The 26302-nt window shown below is 41.7% G+C and overlaps 2 protein-coding genes and 1 long non-coding RNA gene across 6 annotated transcripts in view; 1 reads left to right on the top strand and 2 right to left on the bottom strand.

The window, feature by feature from the left end:
• Positions 1-2202: 2202 nt before the first annotated feature.
• LOC310714739 (methylsterol monooxygenase 1-like) lies at positions 2203-15742 on the bottom strand. Its single transcript, XM_083520348.1, has 6 exons — positions 15619-15742; positions 10195-10493; positions 8087-8235; positions 6055-6181; positions 4462-4616; positions 2203-2885 (listed from the first exon to the last, which is right to left on the bottom strand). Exons 2-6 carry the CDS (start codon positions 10447-10449, stop codon positions 2678-2680), a joined length of 894 nt encoding a protein of 297 aa, XP_083376474.1. The 5' UTR covers positions 10450-10493; positions 15619-15742; the 3' UTR covers positions 2203-2677.
• Positions 6589-8080, top strand: LOC310714764. The gene is made up of 3 exons (XR_014530052.1): positions 6589-6836; positions 6900-7150; positions 7756-8080. It is a non-coding gene; the product is annotated as an uncharacterized lncRNA (long non-coding RNA).
• A 3404-nt stretch (positions 15743-19146) lies between the features above and the next one.
• KLHL2 (kelch like family member 2) overlaps positions 19147-26302 on the bottom strand; it is a 37935-nt gene continuing 30779 nt past the window's right edge. For all 4 annotated transcript variants that reach the window (XM_083520290.1, XM_083520289.1, XM_083520291.1 and 1 more), the window contains 4 exons: positions 25959-26087; positions 23415-23555; positions 22865-23008; positions 19147-20176 (listed from right to left, as the gene is read on the bottom strand). In XM_083520290.1, the coding sequence (XP_083376416.1) occupies positions 20148-20176; positions 22865-23008; positions 23415-23555; positions 25959-26087 (443 nt within the window). In that variant the 3' untranslated portion in view covers positions 19147-20147. The remainder of the gene's footprint in view (positions 20177-22864; positions 23009-23414; positions 23556-25958; positions 26088-26302) is intronic.

The following is a 26302-nucleotide window of genomic DNA, read 5'->3' as shown; positions in this document are numbered from 1 at the left end:
TCAGGCGTGCGCCGAGCAGGTCTCGGCGGGCTCCCATTGGGTGGAAGGATGGAGTGAGATCGTCAGATCTCGTGGGCCGGCCAATGGGACGAGGCTCCAGTTCACTGACGAAGAGAAGGGAGAGGAGCGAGATGGGTGGATGGAAGGGACGCGGGGCGGAAGGTATCCATGCAAACCGCACGGCGGCTCCACGCTCACCTGCTTCTCCTAATATCGAAGGATCGCAGCCTCTGCTCACGGGGTTTACTTCCAAGGAAAGCTGGGCATAAGACGGCAGCTTTCCGATGCAGCTTAGCTCCCCTGCCTCGCGCTCCAAAATAAACCCAAAAGTAATGTTTGGTATTGTTTTCGGTTCATACAACTCCCCCTTCCTTTTGCTGGAGAAAAATTCAGATTATTTTTTTAATGGTACATGCGGAATCGCTTTCACTCTTCCCTTTTTTTAAACTGCCCATTTCATTGCTGTAACCCAGCCTGGGACCTTATGGTAGGGGGCAATTATTATTATTATTATTATTATTATTATTATTATTATATTAAGGATTTTCTTGTTTTACAGAAGTAAGTGTAATGCCTCGTATTTATTTTCTCCCATGTAACATTTTTACAAATCCTTTTCATTTGTTGAGGCATTAGGAGGAGAAGAAAAAAAGGAAAAAAGAAAGGGGGGTGGAGAGAGGGAAGATGGATGGGGGTGGGGTCGGGCGGCGGCGTTTCTATTATGTTTAATGTATGTAGAGTTTGGTGTCAGTGTTGCTTGTGTTGTTCACTTGTGTTCCTTTGGTGGTGAGAGAGGTTGGGGGTTGGCCTAGGGTGTGATTGTTCGCTTGTGATTGGCTGTGGTGATCTTTGTTTTCGTGTGTGAGTGAGGTGGGTGGGTGTTTTGGATCAGGTTAGCCATATTGATTTGTATGCTTTTGGTGGATTATTATCATTGGCCTGTTGGGCTGTGTATGTGATAAAGGGGAGCCATACCGGGGTGAAGGCGTCTTCTGTTTGTCCCCGTGTCAGTTTCAGTTTATTAGTTAATTTTTCTAGTAGGGCTGTTTCCCATACTATTTGGTACCAGTGGTCCATGCTTACTCCTGACAGGTCTCTCCAGTGTTTGGTTATGGTGTTTCTGGCTGCTGAAAGTAGGTGGGTTATGAGTTCTTTGTGGTGTAAATGTAGGGGGCAATTATAAATGAGAAATAAATGAGAAATACTGCACGGCGGCTGCATGCTCACCTGCTTCTCCTAATATCGAAGGATCGCAGCCTCTGCTCACGGGGTTTACTACCAAGGAAAGCTGGGCATAAGACGGCAGCTTTCTGATGCAGCTTAGCTCCCCTGCCTCGCGCTCCAAAATAAACCTAGAAGTAATGTTTGGTATTGTTTTCGGTTCATACAACTCCCCCTTCCTTTTGCTGGAGAAAAATTCAGATTATTTTTTTAATGGTACATGCGGAATCGCTTTCACATTTCCCTTTTTTTTAACTGCCCATTTCATTGCTGTAACCCAGCTTGGGACCTTATGGTAGGGGGCAATTATAAATGATAAATAAATGAGAAAATCCCGAATCCCATAGGTGGTTTGGTTCCTCTTGGCAGTGCTGGATTTATGTACAAGCTACAGCTTAAGGCCTCACTCTCTTGGGTCCCCCCAAAAAAAATTTAAAGGAAAAAACACCTGGATGTACATTTCCAAAATATAATATATAAAACAAATAAAATTAAACCAGCAAGAGTATTTTGTGTTGTGTAAGCTCCTATGATGTAAGTAATGGGCTTCGCCTGCTAGCCTGCTCCCTAAAGTATCACATATAAAGGGCCCTATCATCAAACCTAAATCTGGCCTTGCCTCTTGGGGCTTGGTCCTAAGTACTGGCAAGTGCTTCAGATTGCAGCTTTTCTTGTTCAACAACAAACACAAGTTTGGTTACCTTATTCTCTGCTTTATGCCAGGAATCTACTGCTATCTTCCACATGCAATCAGTGAGGCCAGCAACTGGCATTTATATATTATAAATATAGCAATCATTCAGTAGTTTGCAAATATTTATTTATGAACATTAACTATATTGACACAGTTAATTTAGTAAAAGAATAGAAAGGCTCATCCCAGCAGATTAAGAAGAAGGGGAGAAAAAAAGCTTCCTCTCTCAGATCTAATTTTTTTCTAACACCAGACTAAGAAAGGACTTTTTAAAGGAAACAACTATTAACATGTGCAAATACTCTTCCACCAGTATTTTTGCTCCCAAGGAAGTTCTACTCAGCAGCTTATTAAACCAATTTTTATGGGTATGCTTCAGAAGAAACAACTTCATATATCCAAATACTTTACAAACAGTTCTATCCAACTCTAATGGAAACTTTATTCTTTTACAAACTTTGAATTCTAAATGGATACATTGTTCTTTACAAACATTCAAATTTGTGGCCTTCATCTTTAACCTTTACTTAAATATATATGCTTCACTTGCGTATAAAATAGAAAATGCATTCATTTTAGGAAGATAGGGCCATTTCCTCTAGCACACAGCGACGGCCCAGCAGGCTTGTTCTTGGGCTCCAGTTAAAAGCATCATATAGCTTTGAATTTGCAGAGGGTGTTAAATCTTCTAGGCTTAATCAAATGTATATGGTAGTTATGTGCATTTGTCAAGTGCTCCTCCTTATATTTCTGCTGGGAAATTTATTTGGTTTTCTTTTCCACCATGCACTCTTGTTTCTCCAATTTCTCTCTGTAAGAATTGTACTGCGAGTCGGTACCAAACAGTTTATCCCACCACGTGAAGATTGAAGCATAGTTGTCAGTTGAGTTCATATGGTGGAAGTCATGGAATCGAGCCCCGGTATAGAAAGGCACCAAATGCAATGGATTCAGAGGAATGTCGTAGCCGCTAAGGAGAGAGAGAGAGAGAGAGAGAGAGAGAGAGAGGAGAATTTACAATACAGATACGGAAGAGACTGCTCGCATTTCCATTCAAGTGAAGCATTGCTAAAATCAGAAGCAAGTCCCACTGAGTTTAGTGGGGCTTACTCTCTTGTAAGTGGGTATAGGACTACAACCATAGACATTTACCAGTTTCCATATTAACTTGGTTGAAAAACCCCTGAAGTTCCTGGACTATTCAACTGGACAACATACTTCTGAAGCTGTAGAAGTAACATCCGTCACGTGGTATTTAAAATGTGTTTCTTACTTCTGTACTGATGATACATGCTTTATATATAGTTCCTGCAAGGAGGTCATGTAAATATCTCAGCACAACATGTCCACAACACTATGCCAAACAGAGGAATGAAAAAGTTGAAAAATGTGGGCTCTCTCTCTCCCCCCCCCCCCACACAGTCTGGATTCATAGCTAGATTTTGCTGGGAAAGTATTCAGTGAATTGGGGTGGCCAACCTATGGCTCTCCAAATGTTGTTGGACAACAACTCCCATCAACCAAAAATTATGGTTAAATGTTCTCTCTAACCCTAATTTGTTTCACTTGTTCGACATCACAAGGAATTCTAGTTAGCTTAACATTAAAAAGCTTTCTATCTGTAATAAATAAATAAATAAATAAAATAAAATATTTCATTTATATCCTTCCCATCTGGCTGGGTTGCCCCAGCCACTCTGTACAGTGGTGCCCCGCAAGACGAAAAACCCGCTAGACAAACGGGTTCTCCGTTTTTCGATGCCCTTCGCAAGACGAATTTCCCTATGGGCTTGCTTCTCTAGACGAAAAAGTCTTGCGATTTTTTTCGCTCCCCCCCCCCTTTTTCTAAGCCGCTAATAGCCTTTTAGCCGCTAAGCCCTTAATAGCCGCTAATAGCGCTAATCCGCTAAGCGGGTTGCTTCGCAAGACGAAAAAACCGCTAGACGAAGAGACTCGCAGAACGGATTATTTTCGTCTTGCGAGGCACCACTGTATCTATCTTTGACATGTGAAAATAGAGGGGAAGAGGGAGCATGTGAGCCTAAGGCTCATTTAGGTAGCATAGTTTCCAGTTATATTTTATCATTTCTAGTTACATCTTAAGCATACTTAATAGAGCAGCTTTTATGTGGAACTTAAGGTGACCCTACTTGCTCAAAGAGTATCAAATTAGTTTGTAAGCTTGTCATCTAAAGAATCATGTGCAGTAGAATCCTCTGAATGTTTATGCAAGCTCTGCTAAAGTCACTGAAACTTACTCTAAGGTAGGAATGCACAGGATTTCAGTCTTAAATACATGCACTTAGAATAAGGACATTTAGAGGAAATCCCGAATAGTTAATACATTTTTTTAAAAAAATGGTCACTTGTCTAGATTTTACCTGGTGACTTGGGTGGTATTCAACAAAGTGTGACTTAAGAGTACACCTAGATGACTAATTTAGGTCTAATAATTTTACTATGTCTACCCCAAGTAACACTTTGTTGAATACAACCCTCTATATTTCTGATGAATATGACCAGACTGAACAGCGAAAGTAGATTACCTGTGGACGTCAACGATCTCCAACAAGCGACAGATCATACATGCCCACAGAAGAATCACGTGATTGCAAAACACCATTATCCCAATGAAAAACCCAGTTCCAATGATAAGGGTTTCCAGAGGGTGTACATATTCAGCTTGCATTCCAAACGGAGCCTATGAAAGGAGGAAGAGGGGAAAAAAGAACGCTCTTTTGTATGCCAAGACATAAATATACCAGTACTTTACGGCTAATCTGAAATGTATACAGTGGGTTGCGAACTTAATTCGTTCCGGAGGTCCGTTCTTAACCTGAAACTGTTCTTAACCTGAGGTACCACTTTAGCTAATGGGGCCTCCTGCCGCTGCTGCACGATTTCTGTTCTCATCCTGAGGTATAGTTCTTAACCCGAAGTACTACTTCCGGGTTAGTGGAGTTTGTAACCCGAAGCGTTTGTAACCCGAGATGCGACAGTACTTCCTGCATGGCCAGGTTGTTCTAGCAGAATTCTCCCCCTCTCGCACTCAGATCCTGGTTTTAATGTTACATACAGCTAACAGAGGAATGAGTGAACTGCATTTAGCTCCACTCCAACTCTTTATGACTACAAATTCTGGACTGCCCCTGAAACACTATAATCTCAACTGGTAGCATAGAACGATGATTACTTAAGACGACAGAATAAGAACCCCTTGTAAAATATTCAGAATGGAAGCAAATCATAGCTTATATGAAAACTTTACAGTGATGCTTTCCTCACCTTCAGATCCCCCTGAAGGTTTTCCTGAGTCTTTAGTCTATGCTCCCTACTGAGTATTATTTCAGTAATAGAACTAGCTATTCAAAAAAGCAATTGGAGGGTGGTTGTTAGGGAAACCATCCAATGTAGGTTACAGGTGGGCTTTAGCTCAGTAGTATAGCACAGTGATGCAGAAAGACTAAAGTTCAGTCACTGGTCTCTCTGTTTAATAGGACCTCAGTAAGTCAGGAGACTGGAGAATTGCTGCTGGTCAGACTTCACTACAAATATACTAGGTCAAAGTGGGTTATGTTCCTAACCTACATAATCATTATCAGAATAACAGACAGAGATCATTTGTAGGGGAAACCAGCTGAAGGGATTTTTGTATTTTATAGCCAGTCATTGGTGGGTAAGAAGTTAGACATATTCAGAGCACAGCATTTAAAATGGCGAACTACAGTTGTACCTTGGGTTAGGTACTTAATTCCTTCCGGAGGTCGTTCTTAACCTGAAACTGTTCTTAACCTGAAGCACCACTTTAGCTAATGGGGCCTCCCACTGCCGCCGCGCCGCTGGAGCATGATTTCTGTTCTCATCCTGAAGCAAAGTTCTTAACCCAAAGTACTATTTCTGGGTTAGCGGGGTCTGTAACCTGAAGCGCATGTAACCCAAGGTACCACTGTATTTTGAGTAATCAGTTTCAAAGTCTGTCCAGCTATAGCAATATTATACTCTTGATGAAAACAGTTTGGTAAGCATGCTGTTTTCTCTTCTCCGTTTTTAAAAAAGAATAGCTAATGTACACCTAGTGCTTTTATATGCTCACAGCATTACCTAGGTAACGTTCACCAAGAATTTAAGGCAATACATACCACAAACTCATGATGCACTTTGTGGATATACTTATATATTCTCTTGTGATGCAGCAGCCTATGCAGAAAATAATGCCAGGCATCATCAATCACAGCACATCCAAAACATTGAGAAAGTAGCACATACCTGGGGGGGGGGGCAGGGAAAGAGAAGCATTTGTTAAGACAAGTATAATAGATTAGGATACCCTGTCTCCCAACACAATTTTTGCTTTTGCAGTTCTATACTGACTATAAAACCAGTTTTTTTGTGTTGGAGAAACATGTTATCCAATAGCTTGCAAGGCAGCAGCAGTCTACAAAGAATTGGCAAAAGTATATTTTACCATACACATAACCTTTGTACACAACAACTTTATTATATAGGGAGGATAAGAGTGGCTTAAGAGACACCGCTGTTGTGTATAATGCAATACACAAGGTTGTATTGTTTGTCAAGCAACATTAATCTTAGAATGTAATTTAAATTGCTATAGCTGTGACCTACTTGGTATTGAGCATAAGATTAGTAAGATTGATAATTTATTATCAATACAAAGTAGGTCACAACTATAGCAATTTAAATTATTCTAAGATTATTGGTGCTTGACACACAACACAGCCTTGTGTATTGCATCATACGCAACAGCGTATTGCTGACAACCAAAGTAGGTCACAACTATAGCAATTTTTAAAAACCTATAAAGAAGGCATGCAAGTAGAAACCAAGCTACCATGTACAATAGATATGGGGATAAAAATATAGCCTAAGTTGTAACATATGGGAAGATTCATAGTTGCTGGTGAGATATTTTGCTACTTTCCCCCCTAAAGAATTAGTGAGAAATGTTTCAAATACAATATAGATGGGGGAAAGGTGTATGCTGTATTCTGTTTGCTAATGAATGAAAAAAATTAAAGTTGGAATTGTCAACTCTGGTGACATTGCTGGAAGCAAATGAGTTGTAATTTGTTGTTGTTTTTCCAAAAAGTTTTATTAGTTTTCCAAATTTATAACAAACATATCAACAAACAAAAAAGAAAAACATCAAAAAACAAGCAAACAAACAAACATATATCCTAACTGTAGAAATTCCTCTTTTGTTATCATTGTTAGGTGACTTTCTCTTTTTTTATATAAAATTTTTATTAGGGTTTTCAAAAAATTTTTGACAAACACAAAAACATACAAACACAAAGACACACATAACAGATATAATTTTAAAACCTTAATTTCTTAGCCACTTTCCCCGACTTCCCCCACCTCCCCTTCTTGCATCCCTATTCTAATAATTAACTCAGCAAGTTCCTATCCCCAAATTATCCCTTATTAACATTTTACTTAAATCTTCTTAGTTAACCAAATTTAAACTTCTAAACCTCATTTTAATACATACCATTTACCCCTTTTTCTAAGGTCGACCCAAGTTCCCTTTCACGAGTTTTCCAATTTTTATAATTATTACCAAACAACTTATCCAATAAAAACATATAATTATACCCCTTTGGATTCCAAAATTTCCCCCCCTTCTCCGGTTTTAAACCCCGAAAATTGTCTTTCAGACTATCCATTCTCAGCCTGGGTCTATCACGTCCGAGGCCCTTAAGTCTCTTTCAGTCCCTTTCAGCCAGTTTTGTTGACAATCCTTCATGTTGAACATCAAGTCTCGGAGCAGCTTTGACCCACTTGGGTCAATATTTTTTCCAACCAGGTGTTGTTAGGTGACTTTCTCAAATCCCCCTGGCTGAGTTTCTATATAAATCATTGTAGCAGTTTTCTAAAACTAATTTCACATAAAATTTACTTAATCCATTAACATCTTTCTTTCTTGCAAATCAGTTGTAATTTGTAATGATAAGAACGCTTTATAGGGAAAGCTCAGCTTGAAAATGACTGACTATTAGAAACTTAGTATTATTTTTCTGTGCAGAACTTTTAGAAATCTTCCATATGCTGAAGTGCAGTGCTTGGTCATAACAGGATTTGAGAAACACTGCATTTATTGAAGTACTTAACTGCACAGAGCTGTTTAAGTGAAATCCATCTATTTACCATCTTGGCATGCTTTCCCAGTCATAAGGAATATTAAAATATTCTGTGAAGTAATAGGTACCAAATATCAGAGGAAACTGAATAAAAAAGTGATTGAACATAAGTGCCTTGAAACACTTCCATTGTCTTTCCCAGGTTTCTGGCTTATCCTGTAAACAAGAAATAAAAGTATTTTATAAATAGATATTACTGAAGATGTGATACATGGGAATAAGTACTAAATTAACAGTACTTCATACTATAATAGAAGAATACCTAAATTAAAGGTAATGGAATATCAGCTTTGTCTTATCTGACACTGTTTCAACTGATATTGCCCCAAAATGCAGCAACACTGCTGCCTGCGATGATCAATGTTTCCATTAATATCAGATATACATTTCAATGTTGATTCCCTGTCAATTATCATCCTACTCCAGGTGTACTTGGGGTAAGGCGAGAGATAAATATTAAAGTAGTGTTAGAATGCTCAGATTTTGTCTTTCAGCCTGGGAACAGTACTGCCATTTGGTCTGAATTTATTGTGAATGAATCAAGATTACAAATGCTATTTTCAAGTCAAAAGGAAACAGTTATGGTATGCATAGATCACAGCATCTATGGCATCAGAGCAGGGATGAGTAACCTGTGACCTTCCAAACATTGTTGAACTCCAGATTCTGTCAGCCCCAGCCGGCAGAGCCCACGGTCAGGAATGAGCGGAGCTCATATATCTGGAAGGCCACAGGTTTCCCCACCCCTGAATTAGTTTGGAGCCTGTACATTGTTTGAAGAAGGCTGCAGGAAATCAGCACAGTAAAATAATCATGGTTTTATAACAGACTGGGCTCCGGATCTCATTAGGAAGCAGGATACTATGATCTATCTACCTTTTTAGTAGAAACTGGATTGAGAAGGCACCAGAATTATATACGATACAAATTTCACTGACTTATTATTCAATACTGTGGTACCTTGGGTTACAGACGCTTCAGGTTCTGCTAACCCAGAAATAGTACCTTGGGTTAAGAACTTTGCTTCAGGATGAGAACAGAAATCGTGCTCTGGCAGCGCAGCAGCAGCAGGAGGCCCCATTAGCTAAAGTGGTGCTTCAGGTTAAGAACGGACCTCCAGAACAAATTAAGTACTTAACCCGAGGTACCAGTGTATTGCAATACTCCAAGCTTTATGTTATTACATATATACCATTCAGGTATCAGGGTGTATGTCACTCAAGCGAATTTCACACACGGTTACTATTAAAAACAAGAGTGCCCAGGACTGATGCTATATACAGGGGCCATGTTCTAGCTTAGTGATGGATAGCCTGAAGCTTTGCAGACTGCTCCAACTCCCATCAGCCCTTGCCAGCATTGCCAATGGTCAGAGATGACAGGACAATTTGGGGGACCACTGGTTCCCACCTCTGTTCTAGCCACTCTACAGCTTCTGTGGGGGAAACTAGCATCTGTACAATGTTATCTCCGTTCTTCATTTACTGGCTGAACAATGCAATCCTATGCATTGCTTAAGATACAATCCTACACCAACTAACCTGTGAGTAAGCCACAGTGACAATCACATCTGAGCAACTGTCACTGTGGCTTACTCACAGGTAAGTCCGTGTAGCGTTCCAGCTTAAATACATTTTTAACATTACCTCTTGTCTTTTGGGGTAGCGTTCAGGATAACAGTAAATATCTAGCAAATAATACTGTTGGCAAACTTGTTCAGATGTTCCACTTGCTACAATAGCATATCAACACATACACAAACACCCTATTTACTTGAAAGCCTGCAAGTTAGAGGCCAGAAGTCAGCAATACGTACTCACAGATAGCTAAACTAAATATTTATATAAGAAATTAACCAAAATATGCATAATCATTATACAAGCACATAAATAAGTGTAAATGGTTCCATGTTTGTTATAAAGGCAGAGTAAAGCATAAGATCGGTTTTTTCCTATCCTCTGAAAGAGGCTGCTCACAAAAATGTCACCAGTCGCAAGCTGGCAGAATATGGGAAGTGAACTCATGATCTGGGGAGCTCCAAAGTTATGCCACTTGTTGGAGCCATGTATGACACCAGAGCTGGAATTTTTCATACTAGACAACACTCCATCTTACCTGTTGTATTTTATACTTTTGCATGTAAGGTATAAACTGAAAGATAAATCCAGGCAAACATATTAAAAAGTAGGAAAGTTCATGCATGAGAAGTGATCCCCAGGTTATAATCTGGTATTTGGTGTAGTTATTCAGCATATATGTCCAAGCATTTTTAAATGGCTGTTGTAGCGGATTCTCAGGCAAGAAAGAGTCTATATATTCTACAGCCAGGTAGGCAGAATTCAGTATGCCAACACTGTCGTTAGTTGCCATCGTTCAGTTCTGGAACATCACACCTGTAGATTCTCTGCAGGATTCTAGGAACAGTAAATAGACATCATGGTAAAGACACCATAACCAAAATGACATCGGCCAGCAACACAGCGTGCAGCTGTTGACTTGCATAAAAATAGTAGAGGACAAGATCTATCCATTTCCATAGTAGACAACAGAGTTAAACAGATGTCGCTGCTTGCCCTTTGTCCTTGTCCGGTAGGAGAAGAGATTAATTAATACCTACTTGCACTGTATACATTGACAGAATCTCCTCTACCGCCTGACAAGAAGGAAATGTGCTGCTGCTTAATTAGGATGCCTTGGCCATAAATTGATCGATCATGCTAGTTATCTGTTACATAATAAAAAGTAAATTGAAAGCCCTGCATGAAACTACTAGGATTTACCTCGAGAGAGCATCCAAGGATTAACTACAAAAACAATTACAGTGGTACCTCATGTTACGTACCGTCCCCCTTACGAATGCTGCGGGTTACGTGCTCCACTAACCCGGAAGTAGATCTCCTTTGTGCGACCCTTGCCCCTGGATGCAAGCGGAAGTCACGCTCTGGCGACTTGGCAGCAGCAGGAGGTACCATTAGGGAAAGTGTGCCTCATGCTATGAGCAGTTTCAGGTTACAAACGTACCTCTGGAACGGATTAAGTATGCAACACAAGGTACCACTGTATCATCTTTCCCTTCCTGATATGAACAAAGGACAGGTGCCAATGTTTACATACCAATTTCAGTCCAAACCAATTCTTACCTGTATGGCATTGCTAATGCATCAGATTGAACAAAGTTTTTATAAGCATTCAATATCGGAGGTATAAGATCAAATTACATGCTTCCGGGTCATGTGGCCAGTATGACTAAGCCGCTTCTGGCGAACCAGAGCAGTGCACGGAAATGCCGTTTACCTTCCTGCTGGAGCGGTACCTATTTATCTACTTGCACTTTGACATGCTTTCGAACTGTTATGTTGGCAGGAGCAGGGACTGAGCAACGGGAGCTCACCCCGTCATGGGGATTCGAACCACCGACCTTCTGATTGGCAAGTCCTAGGCTCTGTGGTTTAACCCACAGCGCCACCCGCATCCCTCAAGCATTCATATACATGCTTTCAAATGTATATGTGTAAGTTTGCTTAACCTGATGCAATAAAGTAACTCTTAATAAAGAGGAATTAAATGCTGTGCTCTTCTAATTATTCAGTCAGAGCAAGAATTCAGGCTTGCCAAATAGACCAATCCTGACCCTCCAGAGTGGCCAATGGTCAAAGATGACAGGAGTTGTAGTCCAGCAACATTTGAGAGCCAGAGGCTAGCCATCCCCAATATGTGTGAAAATCAGCTAACATTAAGAGTGCCACGACAAGAGAATCCCAATCCCACCTTGGCAATCAAACCTGACCAGGGGGGTGAAATCCTTATAATGGCCACTCTGCCTTTCTGTACCTCAAGCCTTACTTTGTGCTGCACTTGATATTCAGGTGAATCTATTTGGAGGAAGTTTATACCTCTCTCTTTGTCCAGCCAGGTATCAGATATACAGACCAGACTGGCAAGTTACTAAATCTGAAATGATTGAGGTCTATTATTTATTTATTGCACACTTTTTTTTTACATAAAAAGTAAACTCAAAGTGAATTGCAATGTAGCAAATAACTTACCCAATCTATCTGCTATAATTATGCAAATTTCAACCTCCTAACAGTATCAGTAATCTATTCTTCTACCCATATTACACGTTAAAGGGAGCAGGTGGTGTTGTGGTCTAAACCACTGAGCCTCTTGGGCTTGCCGATTGGAAGGTCGGCGGTTTGAATCCCCGCAACGGGGTGAGCTCCCATTGCTCTGTCCCAGCTTCTGCCAACATAGCAGTTCAAAAGCATGCCAGTGCAAGTAGATAAATAGGTACTGTGTGACAACAAAGTAAACGGCATTTCTGTCACGGTGTTCCATTGCACCAGAAGCAGTTTAGTTATGCTGGCCATATCACCCAGAAAAGCTGTCTGTGGACAAACGCCGATTCCCTCGGCCTGAAGCAAGATGAGTGCCACAACCCCATAGTCACCTTTGACTGTACTTAACTGTCCATGGGGCCCTTTACCTTTTTGTTATTACAAGTTAAATAAAAGATAAGACAGCTCTGTTTGCAAGTTTGCTTTCCAACAGCGCAACTCAATAGGGAAAAGTAATGGGGAGGCATGAAAAGCAAGCACTGGAGCAGTTATTCCTTTACTGGCAGACTGAGGGGGCCAGGCTGGTCTTCCTCTTGGTCTTCCTAGTTGCCCTGTGTACCCCTGCTAGTGACAGAGGCCAGAGCATGCCACCCACTGGCATGGGTGTACTGGTTCCTGTACAACGCAAGACTATGACTGAAAGCAGATAGACCCTAGCTCTGTGAAGCAAGACATAAGCATGCAAAATGATGAAACCTTATAGCACAATCTCAAGGATGTTTACTCCGCAGCACATTTATCTAATTAAACTGGGCTAATATTGTAGGATACAGTGGCTCGAGCATCAGACTAGGCCAACTCCCTGCTCAGCCACAAAGTACATTTGATGTTCTTGGTCTAGTCATTGTATTTTACTTATTATACCATAAATCTTCTATACTGCTTAATTATAGGTGGGAACCACTAAAGTGGTTTCCCACTATCCATCCTAACCCACCTATCCCAAAGTTTGGTTAGGAACAAGTTGCAGGAGGAGAATGCCTTCAGCTTCTTGGAGAAGAGCCGGTAAATAACACTGGTCAACAACAAATTTGTTGTCTGGGTTTTTTCTGTTGATTTAGGACGAATCTGATGAGCTGAATCCAAAAATCACATTGGTTTTGCTCAATCAGGTCAAGTTTTTGAGCTATGGCCACATGTCTTTTTTTACATTTTTGTTCACATGTACGCTTGTGTGGAGCATTTTAGAAGACGTTGGTGGGGGTAAAATGCCATGTCGAATAATTGTTTTGATTGGAAATGATTATTTTAATGACAAGAAGTATTCAGGTCCAATAGTTCTGGGTGATTATGTCAAAAAGGGATCAGTTTGAAGTCATAAAACCTCAAAATCTTCCATAAATTGGTGCGGCAAAGCATAAAGTTGGGGGATCAAAACTAAGTTAATGGGGCAGCTACCCCACGAAGAATTGTCAAAGGACTCTGCCAAACTGTTGGCATCCAGGTTGAAGGAAAAAAACCTCCTCTCTGACAGTGCTTGCATCAGCTTCTTGCACAACAGGCATCAAGAGTACCTCTGTTTTTTCTCGGAAGAGAAGGACTTGGTGTACTATGCAGATATTGCGCAGCTTCTGCTCAAGCTTGGAGTGCCACAGTACAAACCCAAAGATTGGAGACTGTTCATTGACAGTAGCAAGCGATCACTGAAATGTGTTCTGCTACACAACGGCAACCAGTTTGCCTCTATACCCCTGGCTCACTCGACTACACTGAAGGAGAACTATGAAGCGCTGAAGTATGTGCTGGAAAAAATTGGTTATGATAAGCATAAGTGGTTTATTTGTGTTGACCTAAAGATGGTGAACTTTTTGTTGGGACAATAGTCTGGCTTCACCAAGTACCCATGTTTTCTGTGCATGTGGGATAGTAGGGACCGTGCTCAGCATTACAGGAAGGAGGACTGGCCCATGCGGGAGGAATTGGTGCCTTGCAGAGAAAGGAACGTCATCAACGACCCTCTGGTGGACAGAGACAGAATACTCTTCCCACCGCTGCACATCAAGCTCGGTTTAATCAAGCAGTTCACCAAGGCTCTGGACAAGGATGGTGACTGCTTCACTTACTTGTGCCAGGCTTTTCCAGGATTGACCATGGAGAAGTTGAAAGCTGGCATCTTTGACGGTTCTCAGATCCGTCAGCTCATCAGAGATCCAGAGTTCGGAAACTCAATGAACGAAGTGGAACTGGAAGCGTGGAAGGCATTTGTTCTGGTAGTGAAGAACTTTCTTGGCAACAATAAGGCCAGAAACTACGCAGAACTTGTCAACAACATGCTGACTGCTTTCAGAAACCTGGGCTGTAACATGAGTGTCAAGATGCACTAGCTATTTTCACATATGGACTGGTTTCCTGAGAACCTGGGTTCAATGAGTGACAAGCAGGGGGAGAGAGTCCATCAGGACATGATAGAGATGGAGACCAGGTATCAGGGTCGCTGGGACACAGTCATGATGGCTGACTACTGTTGGACTCTGAAGAGAGACCTCCCTGCCGCTGAGCATTCCAGAGGTTCCAAGAAACGGACGTTCAAGCCCTGAAGTTTGAAAAATGGTGAAGCAACATGCAATTTACGTGTACTTACTTTTATCAATGCCCACCATTCAGTATACAGTAATCGATGTTTCTATCAGGTAATCAATATATGTTGTTGGAAAAACATTTTTTTCTCTTAAAAACATATTTAGGATGATATGTGTTGACAAAAATCAGCTGATAATGCCACAAAAATGTAATTGATTTTGTCACAAAATCTGATTTTTTTTTCAAATACACAGCAGAAAAACCTGACCTGATGGAGAGAAACGGATGCCATTTCCTGATTCAGCAGTGCAAAAATACCCTAAATCAGTTGTAGAAATGTAGACAACATTCAAAAAGTAAAAAATTGTTGCCCAGTGTAATTCTTAAAACATGCTACCTCATCCATCTTTAAAAAGTTACATAAAAACTAGACAGTCCATCAGTCAGGCCTGGCCAAGCTCATCAACCACAACAAACTAATAATAAAAACTTTAGAATTTCAAGCTATGGTTTGCTTTCTTGTTCTACCAGGCAAGCAGCACTAGGCGTATCAAAACAGCGAAAATCGAAAACAGGCACCAGGAGAAAGAAGTGCCTTCTCCTATAACTCACAACTAATAACAACAACTAATAAAAAATAAAAATGCATCTCCCGAACCCTTAACTTCAGCTTTTGTCTCTGAGAGAGAAGTCGGTGAGGGGGGAGAGAAATAAAACGGAAAGTCACAAAATAACAGGCCTGAGCGGCCAAGAAATGAATATTTTGGTGCCCATAAACAAAATGTAAAGGGGTTGCGTTTGTCGCCTTTTTCGGGTGGGGGGTCTCCAAATGCAACCAATGAAAAGAGCACCCCCTAAAACAACCCGCCCCCCAAGGCGCCTCCGCTCTCCATCCTCTTACCTGCGCCGAGGGATGCAGCAGCTCTGCCCACCGACGCTCCGCGACAAGGGCCAGGCTTCTTCCGCGCCGGGTCCTCAAATACGCCTCCTTCATTGGCCTAGCAGGGCGGACTAGGCGGGCTCCCATTGGCTGGAGGGATTGAGTGAAATCGTCAGACCTTGTGGGCCGGCCAATGGGACGAGGCGCCAATTCCCTGACGAAGAGAAGGGAGAGGAGCGAGATGGGTGGATGGAAGGGACGCGGGGCGGAAGGTATCCATGCAAGCCGCACGGCGGCTGCATGCTCACCTGCTTCTCCTAATATCGAAGGATCGCAGCCTCTGCTCACGGGGTTTACTTCCAAGGAAAGCTGGGCATAAGACGGCAGCTTTCCGATGCAGCTTAGCTCCCCTGCCTCGCGCTCCAAAATAAACCCAAAAGTAATGTTTGGTATTGTTTTCGGTTCATACAACTCCCCCTTCCTTTTGCTGGAGAAAAATTCAGATTATTTTTTTAATGGTACATGCGGAATCGCTTTCACGTTTCCCTTTTTTTAAACTGCCCATTTCATTGCTGTAACCCAGCCTGGGACCTTATGGTAGGGGGCAATTATAAATGATAAATAAATGAGAAAATCCCGAATCCCATAGGTGGTTTGGTTCCTCTTGGCAGTGCCAGATTTATGTACAAGCTAAACAAGCTACAGCTTAAGGCCTCACTCTCATGGGTCCCCCCCAAAAAAAATTAAAGGAAAAAACACCTGGATGTACATTTCCAAAATATAATATATAAAACAAATAAAATTAAACCAGCAAGAGTGTTTTGTGTTGTGCAGGCTCCTATGATGTAAGTAATGGGCTTCACCTGCTAGCCTGCTCCCTAAAGTATCACATATAAAGGGCCCTATCATCAAACCTAAATCTGGCCTTGCCTCTTGGGGCTTGGTCCTAAGTACTGGCAAGTGCTTCAGATTGCAGCTGTTCTTGTTCAACAACAAACACAAGTTTGGTTACCTTATTCTCTGCTTTATGCCAGGAATCTACTGCTATCTTCCACATGCAAACAGTGAGGCCAGCAATTGGCATTTATATATTTATTAAAAGTTACAGCCTGCCCTTCATTATTGCCAGGGTTGGGTGTGGTGTAACAAATTGCAATCTTAAAAATCAATTTCCTGTCTGAGGCTGAGAACTAAAAACAGACGGGTAAAACACTCATTAAAACCCACAAAAGTCAGTAAAAAAAACTCTCCTCTCTCACAAAGTGTTTGTCCCTTTTATTGTTGTAGGGAGAAAGCACTCCACAAACAAGGATGCCATGCTGGGGAAGTTTGCACCACCACTTAATTAGTCTCTAACAGATAACATAAAAAGATTCCCTCTGCTGATCTTGGAACATAGATAGGTTCAGTATTTCATGTATTTGAGTCACAAGCTCTCAGAGAAGGTGCAGTGTTTTAGATATTTGAGTTGCAAGCTATTTACGGTAAGTGTGTAAAGATGCACAGCCATTTAAGGCTATAAAGGTGCAGCCTTGACTGGGAAATGGCTGGGAAATGAATAGATGGCCAATGCAGTTGTCTAAAGGTTGATGTACAGTGGTACCTCGGGTTACATACGCTTCAGGTTACAGACTCCGCTAACCCAGAAATATTACCTCGGGTTAAGAACTTTGCTTCAGGATGAGAACAGAAATCATGCGGCGTTGCAGCAGCAGCGGGAGGCCCCATTAGCTAAAGTGGTGCTTCAGGTTAAGAATGAACTTCCGGAACAAATTACCGGTAAGTACTTAACCAGAGGTACCACTGTACTATGAATCATATTGATTGTATAAGTCAAAACTCTGGCAGCCACATTTTGCACTCATTGACATAACCTAGACAGACCACTGCTACTTTTAAGCTTTCCTGACAGAAACGTGTCCCAAGCGTGTTGTCACTGAAGGGTTAACACCATCCCATCCTCCCTTAACTGCCTACACCACAGCATAGAATAATGCAGTTCATTGATGTGGTAAACAGCTCAGAGGTATTTCACTTGAGAAACCAGTTTGACAGTGACAGAATGCTTCTTGATTGTGTCAGAATGCTTCTTGATTTTAAAAGGAAAGAACACACTCATTTGGAGTGCTCTTAAGGAACTAGCCTTTTCTCTGACATCTGGTTTTCTCTGAAGGGTGGGCCTGCACGTGGATAAGGAGAAACATTCAAACATGAGCTTGTAAGTGGCACAGCCCAGACACAGTTTACCTCCCTCTAAGAATCAGGCTAAAGAGGAGCCATTATTTCATATAACATATGCTTAAGTTACAGACTGCAATAACTAGTATATCAAGTAGTGAGCACTTTTCCTTTTAACACAACATTTCTTCCAAAAATTTTTTTGTCTGGTGTGGAATGTGGTTATCACTAGTCATCAGGCATGGTAGCAACCCAGAACCTTCAGGTGCAGCTGTTTCACATGGCCAAGATTTCAGATGGAGCAGCTCTCATAGCAAGCTACACATACTGACATGTCCATTTCTACACAACTTAAAGGTCTAGGAGTCCTGTTATATTTTGCATTTCGTCTCCCAATTTCACCCTTTCCTGTTTGTGAGGTCCCCATATACATGTGGCTGACCATTGTAGGAAAGAGTGCAGTAAGGGCTAGACACCTTTGGATCTGATCAAGTAATAAACATTGGAATGTACAAAAATCTACCATACTGCTTCAACATTCTTCCCTACCATCTTATATAAAAACATCTTAATCAAATACCAATTTTATCCTTTCCCCCCGATATATACACAACATTCCTAGACAGCTTGTTGTAGCACTCCCTTGCTCTTAGTCAGAAGTTCCTAATGTTCAAAATACAGTGGTACCTTGGGTTAAGAACTTAATTCATTCTGGAGAGCTGTTCTTAACTGTCAGGACTGGTCGTTGTCCTCTTCAGATCACCACACAAACGCTTCTTGTTCTTTTATAACTTTTATTGTGTATCAACAAAACAATCTTATAAACAGTTCTTAACTATTCTTCCTCAGAGTCACTTCTTTCAGATACCTTCTGAGCTCTGCTTCTCCATGACCAGCCACTCTCAAAATGTCAAACACGCCCTTCCTTTCGTTTTTTCCTGGCTAGAGCTGGCTTGTATCTCCCCTCCTCCGAATCTGAGCTAGAACTTAACCCTTGCCTTTCCTGGGAACATCCCTGTTGTTCCTGTTGCTCTCTTCTATTTGATTCACTGCTCTCCTCCCCCCCTTGGGGAAAGCTTTCTCCCTCTGGGAAACTGGAAACTTCTAACTCTCTCTTCCCTGACATTAACCTGAAACTGTTCTTAACCTGAGATACCACTTTAGCTAATGGGGCCTCCTGCTGCCGCCATGCCGCCACTGCGCGATTTCTGTTCTCATCCTGAAGAATGGTCAGCATGGTTCTTTTGCTCCAAGCAAAACATACTCAGTTCATCCCATCTGTCTTCCCAGACAGTTATGAAACAAAAAATACCTGTCTTGTTGAAGAGGGACATTATTTCATCACTTTTACATTAAATAGAAGTCCCAAACTTTAGGAAAAACAAATATGCAAAGTTTTATTAAAAGAAAAGAAGTCAAAATGACAATAGTTTTGGTCATATTTAAAGCATCCAGGAATTGTTTGTTTACAAACATTTTCACATACAGGAAGTACATAATTAATAGCAGCTAGTTACACAGGAAAAGTTTTAAATGCCATGCAAGTAAAACAGAGCTCCATACATTCATTATAAACCTGCCATTATGCCCATACCAAGTATTAACCCTTATGACAGAGTTAAGAGAGATAAATCAAAACATAACAAAAGAGATCTTGGTAAATAGAGATCACCAATACATTAGTTTAAAACATTTTGGCATTACACTTGTTTCATGAGCATTGTATTGTATGTTTTCTGTGGCATTTGTTAAAGCATTGGTAAATATCAAAATATACACCTGTTTTACAACATAGTACTGGCAAACTTCAAAGTTCCGTGCAGAGTATAAATAGTATCATTAAGTTCCAAACAAGTATAAAGAAAGTCTACTTACACACACACTTAAATATGCACACAATAGTAATGTAACCAAAGATGATTTATAAAAGCATCCAGATTCTTGTGCCAGCTTGTAGTACTAAGCTGGGATTCAATATTCCTCCAAAAACCAGCAGTTAATGGATATTTTTTTTTCTTTGGAAAAAAGACACCAGGAAACACTATCTTTTACTTAAAAAAAAATATCCAGTCAACCATGAGACACATGATTGGTCCTTAAGGAATTTTGTCCAGAAACCCAGCAAATCCAAATTGTAGTCAACACAGCCAGCTACATCTCAGTCAGATGCTGCTTTACATCAAATAATGCTACACATTGCTTCAAACTGGAATAATCTTCATTTTCATCCTTAATTGTCGCAGGCCACAGCTTCCAACATGTCTCAATGTGCTACAAGTTAAGAAGTGACTTGATGCTCAATCACTTCGACATCACTTGTTAAAGCTTGCTTCTACTGCATAATCAAGGTAGGGAGAAATCTTTGCACCAACTCACAATGGCTTGTCAATAACTGTAACACCTACAGAAAGAGAGAGAAAGCAGGACTTGAACTCTTATTCAGAGAAACATCCCTATATGGTTGTTCTAAAACTACGTAATTCACTTTATCGTGTTAAAACAGCTGTGTAAAAATAAAGATGTGACCGGATTCTGTGGCTAGAAAGCAGGACTGATCCTAGAGTGGAGTTACGGAGTTTTGCTTCACATACATATTTCCCCCTGAAACTAAAATATTTTCCCTGAAGGGGGCTTTATTTGCTTTTTGCTGTAGTGGGTCTTGGGCTATAATTATGTTTTAGTTCTAGGCTGGATGTCTGCTTATTTGCTATCTGTATTTATTGAGCTTCATTCACCAAATAAAGAGTACAATTTACATTAAAACTGTAAAATAGCATCAGAAAACCACCAATGGCAAAGTTGCCAAAAAAACAACCCCAGCAACAACCAAAAGACAACAACAGCACAGAACATCAGATCATAGCAAAGTAGAAGGGAAGACATCTACTCGGTGTGATTTTCCAGAAAAAGAGGTGCCGGAACTCACCATGACCACCTCCCTCCTTCTCTTAGAATGGCAATAGCGCCCACCTGAGAGGTTCTGGACTTGGGTTCCGGTGAGTTCCAGCTGAAACAAAGCCTTGCATCTAGTCAACTAAAGACCTGGGTGAAGAGGTGTGTGAACTAACTCAGAGAGGAAGTCATTCGACAACCTGGAAGCCACCACAGAGAAAGTCTCCCCTGTCTCCCCGCTCCTCAAACCATATTTTGCCTGCACTGCCAAAATGACTTCCAACACTGATCGCAACACTTAGGCAAGCTGATGTGGTAGGAAGTGCTCCTTCAGGTATTTGGAGCCCAGGTCATTTAAGCCTTTAGCAAATTGGAAACCAGTGCAGATCTTTCAAAGCCAGCATAATACATGTCAGGCTAGACACTCAACAGTAGCCTTGCTGCTGCATTCTACATTAACTGCATCATCTAAACAGTCTTCAAGGGCAGCCCCACAAAGACCATATTGCTAGTCTAACCTGGAAGTTATCAAAGCATACATTGCTTTGGCCAAAGAATCCCCTTCCAAGTGGGACTGTAGCTGGCAAACCAGCCAGAACTGGAAATAGGTATTCCTAGCCATTGAAGCGAACTGTGTCTCAAGTGACAGTGATGGATCAAGGAGTCCTGCCCCCCCAAATGCACATTTTCCTTCCAGGGGAATGCAACACCTTCCAGAACTGACCATCTCCCTATATTCTACACTTGAGAACCTGCAGCACCCGAATTTTGCCTGGATTAAGTTTCAGTTTAGTACTCCCCATCCAGACTACTACCATCTCCATACAACTGACAAGCACCTGAACTGCTTATCCTGAGTCAGAGGCAACAGAGAGATAGATCTGGTTGCCAACTAACTCAACATCGCCTTAATACATCTCCCAGTGGATTTCTATAGGTGTTCAAAAGCATCTATAACTAATGCTCTTTATATGGATTTTGTTTCATTATTTCTGGTTTATTCACATTTTATCTATGATGAAATTGTCTTACATGTTGTTTTTTATGGACGCCGCCCTCAGAAAGCTTTGACCCTTAAAAAGGTGACATATACACAGTGGCGTCGCAATGGGGGTGTGGGGGTGGTGCGGTGCACCCCAGGTGCCATGTCTGGGGGGTGACAAGAAGGCAACCCGCTGTAGCCGCATGTGGAGGATCCTCCATTCGCAGCTGGAGCCGTGAGTAGAGGATCCCGGCGCCAGTGGCAAACTGCTATGTACAGCGTGTGTGCAGTGTCGCACGCATGCGCTTTACGCAATGACCCCGCACATGCACTGTACATAGCGGTTTCCGCCGGTTCGACTCAAGCGCCTTACAGATGGCGGTGGGATCCCTCCATCGCCACTACAGCCGCATGTAAAGGATCCTCCGTTCGAGGCTGCAGCTGCAAGCAGGGGATCCCGGCACTGTCCGTATAGCACTGGAGCACCGGCAAACCGCTATGTACAGTGCACATGCGGCGTTGCTACGTATGGCACATGCATTATATGTAGCGACACTGCACATGCGCCCTACGTAGCGATGCCCCGCCCTGGGTGTCACAACGCCTTCGTTCGCCCCTGCATATACCGTATTTTTTGCACCATAACACTCACTTTTTTCCTCCTAGAAAGTAAGGGGAAATGTCTGTGCGTGTTATGGAGCGAATGCCTGTGGGTGGCGGGGGGGGGATCTGCTGCAGTCGTGAGCAGAGGATCCATGGTTCCCCTTCCTTCCCTCCTCCGTGGTTACAAAGCATGGATTCACATGGATCCTCAGGATTTTTGCATTGGGCTACTCCAAACTCACTGTCAGATCACATGTCTGTGGCCACAGCATGAACCACAAAAATCATATATCCACTATTTCGTTTAGAATATTTTTTTCTTGTTTTCCTCCTCTAAAAACTACGTGCGTGTTATGGTCTGGTGCGTGTTATAGAGCGAAAAATACGGTACATATTTTAAATGAGCAAATATAAATATGAGAGCTTGGTTTTCACTGCATACAGATGCTATCTGTGTTTAACTCCATTTATATCCCATCCATCCTCCAATAGCTTCTAGACCCATTCACATAATACACGCTCACAGAGGGAGCATAATGCAGTCCACCTGCCCCTTCATTAACCTCCAGAAAAAGGGAGAAGACTCCTCCTTTTTAACTTATTCTTTATTACCTGCATAGCTTCTTCCTGTACTCATACATGACGATACCACCGTCCACTTATCCGTTGTAGGGTTATAATATTCCACTGTTGCCAAGTTACAGGAACCATCGTCTCCTCCAACTACATATAAAAGCCCATTGACAGCACAAACCCCTAATACAAAGCAGAAAAATAGAGTCAGCGCCTGGTTTCTTAGCTCACCAGGCCACATTTGGTGCCAGGAGGTTGTAAAAAAAGAAGCATTAAGGCTAAGTGCACAATTATTTATTTGATATGATGGACAACCATGTATTCCCCCCAATGTAACATTTGAGGCTAGTGGTTTATCAAAATTCAAAACTGCCATAATTTTTGTCTGTTGTTATTTAGTTCTATGGTGAAAGTGGCTGTGTTAGTGTCATATACTGAATTATGTTAGATTTCTCATTACTCAAAGCAAGGTCCTCATTAGATAAATAACCGGGGGGGGGGGCAGATGTGGAAGCAATTAAAGCCCAAGCGAGTGTCATTTCTATTTTCAATGCTATATTAAAAGTTCTTTGAAGGCTGTAATATTTACCTGCATTTCTCCTACACATGTTCATATCTGCAACCTGTTTCCATGTATTGATGGTGGGATCATACACCTCAACACTTTTTCTGACTAAAGGACCATCATGGCCACCTACTGCATACAATAAGTTGTTTAAGACACCAACACCTGAAAGGAGGGGGGGAAAGCAAAACGAGTTAACATTAAGAAAAAGCATAAATCCCCACTTCTGGGGTTTTAGCAAGTACCAACAAAGTACCAAGGGGTGGGAGGTGGGAATCAAAAAATTTCAGATGCAATGAAAGTCACATAAATACTGTATTACATGATACGTTCACAGGCACCAACACATTCACAGACACGAACACACACTTTGTATGTACCTAGAGCTTAAGAGTTTTGAAAAATGTCTTCACACTTTTCCCCAGCAACTCTTACAGCCACCTTTAGGTCAGTTTGTTTATCCCAATATTACATGGTTTGCTGGAGCTGTGTGTGGCTTTGCTGAAGGTTCTATTGAGTTCATCAAAGGGGCAAACTTTAAACTAATGAAATACTGGCCCACAGCTGACTCTCTTACAGTGCAATCCTTTGTCCAGTGCAATCCTATGCTAAATTACACCTAGACAAGTGTGCATAGGATTGCATCTTTAGCCAATATGCTATGGTAGTTCTTGGTCTTGCAAACCTTGATGCAGCTCACAGGAAGGAAATACTGTGGGGTCCTGCAACAGATTCTATAAGCTAAAAAACATAACACGCAAGAATAAAAGGGCAGCGTAAGCACTATACTAGCAAACTGGAGAGTTGAAGTGAGGCACATCCTTGCCTTCCTTCGCCACCAGTCAGGAAACCAATGGCCCCTGGGAGAAGCACTCTCTACCTCTCGGAAAGAGCATCATGGGAGAGCAATCTAGCCCCATCCATCTGCCAGAGGAGGAGAAGCAGCTCCTCCAATCATTACTTTCTCCTTCCCACCCCATTTCCCCCCTTTTCAATTTGTATATCACTTAGTTGTAGCAATCTCTCAGTGGCATACAGGAAACACAAAGCAGTAAGACTAAAAGTGAGTCAAAACTATAAAACCAGAATTCAGCTTAAAAGTCTGCAGGAATAAAACAATGTCTTCAGTAGGCACTGAAAGCTTAACAGGGAGGGGGGGGGGTCCTGTCTGATCTGGAAAAGAGTTCAATAAAACTGGGCCCACTATACTGAATGCATGGCTCCTTGGTAATAAGAGTCGTGCATCCAAGCCATGGGGGACCATTAACGGTGACTCCCTTGAAGACCTCAGTGACTGAGCAGGGATATAATGGATCAGGTGGCCCATTATGTACCTGGATCCACGTTGTTAAGGGCCTTATAAATTAATACAAGAACCCTGAACCTGGTCCAGTAGCATATAGGCGGCCAATGCAAGCTTGAAGGTTTATGTGCTGCCGATAGTCCAACCTTATCGACTGTCTAGCCACAGCATTCTGCATCAGCTGCAGCCTCTGCTCAAGGGATGAGTGCATTGCAATAATTGAGTTTTGAAGGTATCAGTACATGAATCTCAATACAAATTTAACCAATCATCATCATCATAATCATTGCCATTATTATCCAGGTCCAAGAACGGCCATAGTTGGAGGACTAACTGTAGCTGGCAAAAGACACTCCTAGCCACTGAGGCTTTGTTGCTTCCAGCAACAAAGACGGATCTGGGAGCACTCCACCCCCCAAGCTCTGAACCTATTCTTTCAGAGGGAGTGCAACCCCACACAGAACTGGTCAATCCTCAGAACACAGGAAATACCAACCCATCTTCCAAGAATTCAAGCTCAGCATACCGGCCCTTATCTACTCCACCACAGTGCCCAGTGGTGCAAATTGAACTGGACACCAAGTACTGAATGGGTGTAATCCAGACGTATGCAAACAAAATTATGTTTTCTCAAGTCATGCTGAACCAGAAATTGCTTTTCAAAGCCACTGGCATTTAAGAGTTTGCTGCTGGGAGCTTCCAACATAAATACTTAAATAGGGATTCAGAAAACAAAACAAAACAACCAAAGTCAGATTTTTCAGTGAGTAGCTGTTAGATCATACCAAAAACCTTTGAAAAACAAATAAATGGGGGCGTTAAACCAGCAATTTAAAAATTAGCTACAAAGAAAGATTATCTTGAGAACACTTCCTGATTGCAACTCACAATGTCAGTTCCTTCCAAAGAAACTGATAGCAATTGATCTTTGGAATGTACACCTACCCGTCACCCCACCTTGAGAATGGTAAAGCATGAATGGTGAGATGACCCTCTTCAATCCTGCAATTCAAGCTAAAGTCTGATCAGAGAGACATCTCATATTCCAATAAATGCAATTATTTCCTGGTTCAGGAATTATGTCCCATATATAGCAATAAGTGTGGGGGAGGTGCAGGAACAAGTTCAAGCAACAGTAAGACAGCTATTTGGATTTTGAAGATATGTGTACCTGCCATGACTATTTTAAAAAAAACCCCAAAAAACTTTGGGATTCCTTGCATTTTTTTCCATTTGACACATAGAGTTCTCATTTGTTTACTCACCTGCTCCGCTACGTCTAGTGCCCATCTCTGCAACATAGCTCCATTCATTTGAACTGTAGTTATAACACTCCACTGTACTAAGGCACTGACGTGATGCACCATCATAGCCACCGACGGCATACAGCATACCTGGAAAGAGGATTAACAAATTCTGCATATACAGATACACCAGTAGATGATAGGTCAACCTTCCCGAACCTGGTGTTGCCCAAGTGCTTTGGACCACAACTCTTGTCTTTCCTGACCACTGATCGTGCTCGGTGATAGAAGTAAAGAGCCCAAAAATATCTGGTGGGCACAAGGGTGGAGAAGGCTGCATTAGATTTGTATGATGTGCATTTCAT

Source organism: Podarcis liolepis (assembly GCF_965112155.1).
Source record: "Podarcis liolepis genome assembly, chromosome: 9".
Classification (NCBI taxonomy): Eukaryota; Metazoa; Chordata; class Lepidosauria; order Squamata; family Lacertidae; genus Podarcis; species Podarcis liolepis.
The sequence above is the reverse complement of the archived record's forward strand: the minus strand, read 5'-3'. Positions and strand labels throughout refer to the sequence as shown.